This window comes from Mizuhopecten yessoensis, unplaced genomic scaffold, assembly GCF_002113885.1.
Source record: "Mizuhopecten yessoensis strain PY_sf001 unplaced genomic scaffold, ASM211388v2 scaffold8777, whole genome shotgun sequence".
NCBI lineage: Eukaryota > Metazoa > Mollusca > Bivalvia > Pectinida > Pectinidae > Mizuhopecten > Mizuhopecten yessoensis.
In genome coordinates, this window is record NW_018407716.1 from 6025 (window position 1) to 13851 (window position 7827).

The following is a 7827-nucleotide window of genomic DNA, read 5'->3' on the forward strand; positions in this document are numbered from 1 at the left end:
AGGAAACATCATTATCTTACTGTGTTCATTGTTAGTAAAGGGAAATTAGCCGTGTTTTGTCTAGATTATAACTGTTTATTGTCTATATAGAGAACAGCATGATATGTTTGTTGTCTGTTTGATAAATACATATCATTCCCCTAACCACTAACTCTATATCTCATAGGAAAACTCAACACGTATAAACATTTACAATTTTATTACTAGTTGCATCATAGCGATAGGTACACGCCAATGAAATTAACCGTGTTTTGTCTATATATGGAACAACAGGGTGTGTTTGTTGTCTATTTGATTAATACATGATTTATCATACTCTCCACGTCATACTTCCCATCATGGGCGTGCCATGCAAACAAGCGGTTGCCAACAGCGACGATTTTTTCCCTATATCAGAACATATCACTGAATACTTGCAGTAATTTTATACAATAATAAGTCGTTCCCATACGAACAACGTCACCGACAATTTACGTAAATTTACAATATCCGAAAATAGATCAAGCCATATGCGTTTAAACATAATTAAGATAGCCTATGCCTATGATTGTGATTGCATTACGACCTTGTTGCGTGGCTGAGTCAGTGCGTGGAGAACGACATATATTTCTCTATCAGACTTATCTAATAACAATACTTTAATGACCCTGATAGTTTATTTCTGGAAAAATTGGCTGGCCGTTGAACGCCGAGGACGCAATACCGTAACTTCATGTACACGCGATTAAAGACATATATTCTGTATGATTCATATAGTTAAGATGGTTCTCATAATTCTCCCTTGATATAGATCATACAGCAGAGACAGGACGGCAGCGAACACTTTTTTCGTAGCTGGAAAGACTATGAGGATGGGTTTGGTAACCTGACATCTGAACACTGGCTTGGTGAGTTGTCTACCCCTTAAAATGCATTTCCAGAATAAGTGAAACCAAGTCTTCGAAATCAAAAAAGAAAACAATTATGTTGCAAAACAATTTGCGCGGTATATCTCTATTTTTTCGATTTTCGAGCAACGTCTGTGTCGCTTAAATTGCACAACTATTTCATGCAAGCAATATGTTATTTTGATTTTCTTTGAATATCTGTAGTACATGCATCAAAAGCCATACTTGTTAAACCACATACTGAAATCAACTCAAACAACCATACCGAATATATGACCAAATTCATACCAGTCGCGAACCTTAAGTATTAAACTTCTATCCAAACCTCACTTGAGTGTAATTCAAATAAATAAAATTGCTAATTATATAATCTCTTCGACGTTACACTTCGTAAACGAATATATACCGGTAAGGCACAGGTACAATGGTAGGGAACGTCTTTGGTATTTAACAGGAAACAAGAACATCCACGCCCTGACTGCCAGTGGTGCGTACGAGCTTCGAGTTGTCCTCGAGGATTTTCAGATGAACCGGAAGGTGGCCAACTACCGCTCGTTCTCTGTGGGCGATGCCACCTCAAACACCAGCTGTCCGTTGACGGATACTCCGGGGACGCAGGTCAGGATCACATGACCTTTAAGATGTTGTAATGAGCTTGTAATCAGTATCGGTATAGCGTTAAGGTTCGATCATAATATTCAGTTAGATTTACGTTTTCTTTAAGCATACATATCGACATATGTCACTACGCGGCCAATGATATTATTACATTTCTATGAAGAGTAACGGTCTTGTTCCAACTGGGGACTCTTTCACGCATAACAACGACTATCTTCACAAACGTAACAAATGACGTTGTTTTGACAAATGACTCCCTTAAGCTTTATTAGGATAACTCGTTCCCTTGGTGACAAGTGTTGTTGATGGTGTTCCGTTATGATAACTCGTTCCCTTGGTAACAGTTGTTGATGACGTTGTTTCGTGATGATATATCGTTTTCTGAGTAACCGTTGTTGTTGATGGCGTTCCATAAGGATATATCGTTACTTTAGTAACTGCTGTTGTTGATGTTGCTTTTTTATAATATATCTTTCCCTCAGAAACCGTTGTTGTTGATGGCGTTCCATTAGATTATATTGTTCATTTAGTAACCGTTGTTGTTGGTGTTTTTTCGTTAGGCGATTCCCTCAAGTTTGACCACGACGGTCACGCCTTCTCCACAGCGGATGCCGACAACGACGGTGCCACTTCCGTCAACTGTGCCCAGACGCATTCTGGGGGCTACTGGTACAGTGACTGCTTCAAGTCAAATATCAACGGCAAGTATGGTATCAAAGCAGAGAACGGCATCATCTGGGGATCGTTCAAAAACTGGGAACTGTTCGTACTCAAGAAGACCGAGATGAAGATAAGACCGGTTCCAGTGAAATAAACATTAAAGTTTCCTTTGAATATCTACCAGAACTAGTATACGCGTCCGATAACTCTCACACCCACATGTAATTATATCCGTCGTCATTGTTTGTTCTTCAATGACATGTAAACATCCTAACTTAACTTATATTAAAAATTGGGCTAATTTCTGTACAGTGTCTATGTAATTTTTCTCGGCGTATCTTGCACTGTACATGCAAATGGCGGTAGGTTCCGGATGCACTGAAACTGCGAGTTAAAAAAAAAGGCGCAAATTCCGACCAGGACTATTGAAGGCACCGTTGGTATGGGCTGGAATAAACTTTTGACTCTGTATAGCTCATTTAAGTTTATATGCATGTACAAATAAGGCAATGACTGCAGCTTTGTATTGATAAACAATGCCTTAATATTATGGAAAAGTGATGGGACTCTCCACCTACAGTACACGCATATATTCTAGACTACGATACATTGACATGCTTTACACGAATACCCCATACTGAGAAACGTATTGCATTCCTGATGTCCGCGTAGGGATGGTCATTTGGTCTTTGTCAGCTAGTTCAGGTCATGTTTTTGAAACTTCAGAAGAATGAATTTAATTATCACAATAGAGGAATTCTACACTATAACTCAATTGGGCCATGGCGTTTGTAAAGTTGCATATAGACTAAAACAGATCATACAAGCTGTATTGGGAGACACACAAGAAATATTGGCGCCAACCAATGTGTTACAAGTACGACAAACTGTTTCATGAGTATTTGGTAAAATATTTAGATCAGCCGACAATTTGTTCATATTGTTTTAGATAGAACTGTGATTAACAAAAACCTATCCTAGTGACATCTGGGCCCGTATTCTCATTCCCATTCTCATGCTCAAGCATGGATTTTGTGCTCAAGCTTAATTTCTTGTTCTGGTTATAACTCAGTAAATAAATCTTATTTTGTCAATGAGTTGGAAACATTTTGAAGAGACTTATAGCCAAATACTATTTTCAATGTTTACCTTTGACTTTTTGATCGTTTCACATGATCTAAGCAGTAACCAGAAAGTTGGTTTGAGCACAGATTCCATGTTTGAGCATGAGAACGGTTTCATGAATACGGGCCCAGTACTGGATAAATAAATGTCAACCGGATTATCCAGTTCATGGTTATATCTGTAATTATATACAACCACCCAAGTAAATACTTAATGTGACCCATATCAGACCGAACATACGGGTATTAGGAGGCGATATCTTGGTTTTACATTCCCAGAACACCTACGCTTGAGCAGCCAAAGGTCAGCGCCACTGTTGTAACCTACTCAGAAACATGTACTATAGACCCGCGAGGCGTGTCTCATACCATGACTTTGATTGATTGATCTATTCCTTGTTTGAAGTATATAAATACATATTATGTATGTGTGTATATCTACAGTTAAATTTCCCCAGACATGTCTGCCATCTTGCCACGAGACTGCCTGAGGACGAGACAACAGCTGCAGTAAAAATGCATTATCGAATGTTCCCTTCAACATTACTCTCTCTCTCTCTCTCTCTCTCTCTCTCTCTATATATATATATATATATATATATATGGGGCAAAGATGTAATTCCAACAGTGTGGACAAGTTTTCGGAGCGATCCGCTCCTTTATCAAGACACAGTGAAACAGAACAGTTACATGTACATATACATCATATTACAAGAAGATAGAACTAATATACTATAATTGAAAATAAAGCTATTATATAAAACCAATAGTCCCCTCGGCTAAAGACGAAGGCAGCAATTAAGCTGAGAGCATCGCGGATAAGCAACTTTGACCCACACATATATATATAGAGAGGGAAAGAGAGGATATTTAATGGTGTCTTCAGTAATACCAAATATATTTCACGAGTGTGGCCTGCGCACTCGTGAAAAACATCAAAATATTAGTCACACGAGTTTTCTGCTATTTTCTGGTATGTTTGCTTATAAAAATGTTATTAATTGTATATTTATTTAAATACTTAAGTGTGTGCACCAAACATTTACCATTTTTGATTTAAACATTTTTTATTTGTCATTCAACAAAAAGGATTAGGCACAAGTTATCTCAACTTAGAAACGCCCTCTCCAATACATTTCATTATATTGATTACATGACAACAACAACAAATATATTTATAATATATATGAACAAAGAAGAAAGGAAGGGAAAAGGGAAGAAAAAGAAATTTAGAAGAATAAGAAAGAGAGATGATAGGATAATACTACTGACCTTAAAATCTTTTACTATTTTTAATGTAGGTTTGGACTATATGGAAGATATTTTCATTGTCTTCATCTGACAAATTTGGAGAACCGTACATAATAACATTTAGAGAAATATTACAATAACGTGAGATATCATCAATCATAATTTGTCTTTGTCTGATATACAGCATACAATCAAAAAAGTAATGAACTACATTTTCACACTCATTTCCACATGCACACATTGGATCACCTACAATATTAACTCTATACAAATCATAATTTAAACTACTACATGAATGACGCAATCGTGTATGTAAAATATTTAGTTTTCGATTTCCTACATGAAAAAAAATAGGCAACAAGTAACCTTGGTTACGCTTAATCGATGATTTAAAAATGTTAACGGATGGCTGCTCTCTGACAGTATTTGGTAAATCGTTCCATAGTCTTATAGAAGAAGGAATAAAGGATTGGAATGAACTAGACAGACGGAAATTGGGAACAGTGTAGTTTTCAGTATTTCTCAAGTTGTAGCTATTGCGTTCGCATACTTTAGGAGGAAGAATGTTAGTTAAATAAGAAGGTGTTTGTTTATTATGGAGTTTGTACATTAGGGAAAGTTTCTTAAGTTTTCTTCTTTCAGATAGAGGTTCAAGTTGGGATTCTTGATAAAGTGATTGTTTACTAGAAAAAGAGGGTAGGCCAGTAATAATTCTTGCTGCTTCAAGCTGAACTTGTTCAAGTTTAGTTAGATCTGCCAGAGAACAACCGTCCCAAACTTCACAGGCATATTCCAACACAGGCAACACAAATACTTTATATATTCTTAACAAAGTTTTCCTACTCAACAGTAATTTAAACTTTCGTAGTACTGATACCTTTTTCATGCATGTTTTTTGAATTTCGGAAATATGTAAAGACCATTTTGCATCTGCACTAAATATTACGCCTAAATGTTTATGACTTTCAACACAATTCAGAGTCTCAGTACCAAAACAAATCTGTAAAGGAAGTATATTTCGCGAATTAGATATAAATAACACATCAGTTTTCTGTTGATTAAATTTAGTAAGCCAGTCCCGTGACCATTTGTCAAGTTTTTCCAAATCTCTGTTTACACACATTTCAATATCATCATGAGAAGACGAAGAATACATCAAAGAGGTATCATCAGTAAATAAGCGTGAAATACTATTTAAATTATCAACAATATCATTAATATAAACCAAAAATAACAGAGGACCTAACACACTTCCTTGTGGTACACTAGCATTTGTGTAATCTATATTAGAATACACACCTTTAACAAGAACCTGTTGTTGTCTGTTTGAAATGTAATTTTTTAACCAATGTAGTAAACCATCTCTAATACCATAAGCATGCAATTTATGTAAAAGACCCCTATACCAAACTCGGTCAAAAGCCTTCGATATATCACAAAAAATTAGACAAGTATGTTTTTTTTCTTCTAATGAACAACATATATTATGGTAAATTTCTATTAGCTGATGGACAGTGGAATGATGAATCATAAAACCAGATTGTTTTTCGTAAAATAAAGAATGATCAAGGAAAAAATTATAGATGTGTTTAAATACAACCCTTTCAAAAACCTTACCTATACAAGACAACAAAGTAATTGGTCGGTAATTTGACACCAAGTGTCTATCACCCTTTTTGAACAGAGGTAAAATAATACCATGTTTCCATATTTCAGGGAATATTTTAGAATTTAGTGACATATTAAAAAGAATTGACAATGGCTTACATATAGAATTCGCTGTAAATTTTAGCATATGATGACTTATAGTATCATGACCAGATGCTTTTCCTAATTTCAGAATTTTCAAAATATCACATATTTCATCACTTTCAACCACAATAGAATCAAGTACAGAATCAGTTCTGGAATCAAAACTGGGTAAAGATTTGCCAATATCATCTATGTTTGAGATAGAGCTAAAATAATTATTTAGAATATTTGCTTTCTTATCATCATCATATTCAATATTTCCATTGCAAGGATTAACTAGAGGTGGAATAACCTCCTGAGAACCCGACTGTTTTAATAATTTACGCACTAGTCTCCAATATGACTTAGGATTACTGGTATTAAGATTATCTATAATATCACCAACACTATTATAAAACATTTCTCTTGCATATTTTTTCATATTATTAACCTTATTTCTTTGTCTTTTAAATTTCTCTAAGTTGGATATGGACTTAACACGTTTAACGGCGTTATGTAACCGGTCTCGTAACTGAAAAGCTTTTCTTAATTGGGAATTCATCCACAATTTATCACGAGGTCTTATATAAACTGGTTTTTTTAGGTATACATTCTTTAGCAAGTAAATTCAACACATGCTACATTAACAGAAATAAAGTTTTGAAAAAATGTAGGCCACTCAAAAGTATCTATTAAAAAATTTAACCTATTAAAATCAGCATGTCTCGAGTGTAGGTACAAGAGAGATTAACAGGTATAGACAAAAATGCAATACATGCATCATGATCACTTAGATTACGATCAATCGGAATTACATACGAATCAGTACATTTGGTAGGGTCAGTTAATAAAATAGGATCAAGTAAACTATTTCTGGTTGTTCCACGCCTAGTCGGCTCATTAATAACGTTAGTTAAGTCCATTTCCAACATGACTTGGTGTAAAATATGATTACGTGATAAAGTTAGCATATCTACATTTATATCACCAACACTAATAAGCTTTTTCAATCGAATACTTAAAATTCTCCCAAAAAGGGTGACGTGAATTTTCTGGTCTATAAACGGTACATATTAATACACTATTGTGACCTAATTCTACCATAGCAACCACTTATTCTACCGTCGCTTATTTGAATCTGAACAAAAAAATCGTTTCCTTTGATTGCAGCGAATAGAAGATACCGTAAATGATTGTTCAATGCCAAAAAGTGATATTTTCAAATCGACGGGCCGTATTCACGGAAACGTTCTCATGCTCAAACCCATATTCTGTGCTCAAGCCCAATATCTTGTTCCAGTGATCAATGTAAAATAAACATTGTGTCAATGATTTGGAAGAATTATGGAGTCTTAAAGCCGAACTATATTTTCAATGTTAACTTTTGAGGTTTTGATCGTGTCACATTATTTAAGCGAGTAACAGAGTTTGTTTCAGAACGCTTTCATGCCATTTCATACGTTTTCACGAAGCTATGACATGTTTAAAACGATGGTTACAAAAATAATATGAACACAAAAATCAATTTGAAGAACTTTATTGATCAAATGGTTGTT

The 7827-nt window shown here is 35.0% G+C and overlaps 1 protein-coding gene across 1 annotated transcript; it reads left to right on the forward strand.

Moving 5' to 3' along the window:
• Positions 1 to 790: 790 nt before the first annotated feature.
• On the forward strand, positions 791 to 2459 carry LOC110456512 (fibrinogen-like protein 1; the record flags this gene model as incomplete). Its single annotated transcript, XM_021507302.1, is given in 4 exon segments — positions 791 to 887; positions 1342 to 1461; positions 1464 to 1505; positions 2066 to 2459. Coding segments are annotated over 4 exon segments (513 nt in total), but the record flags the coding sequence as incomplete, so codon positions are not given.
• Between the last annotated feature and the right edge of the window lie 5368 nt (positions 2460 to 7827).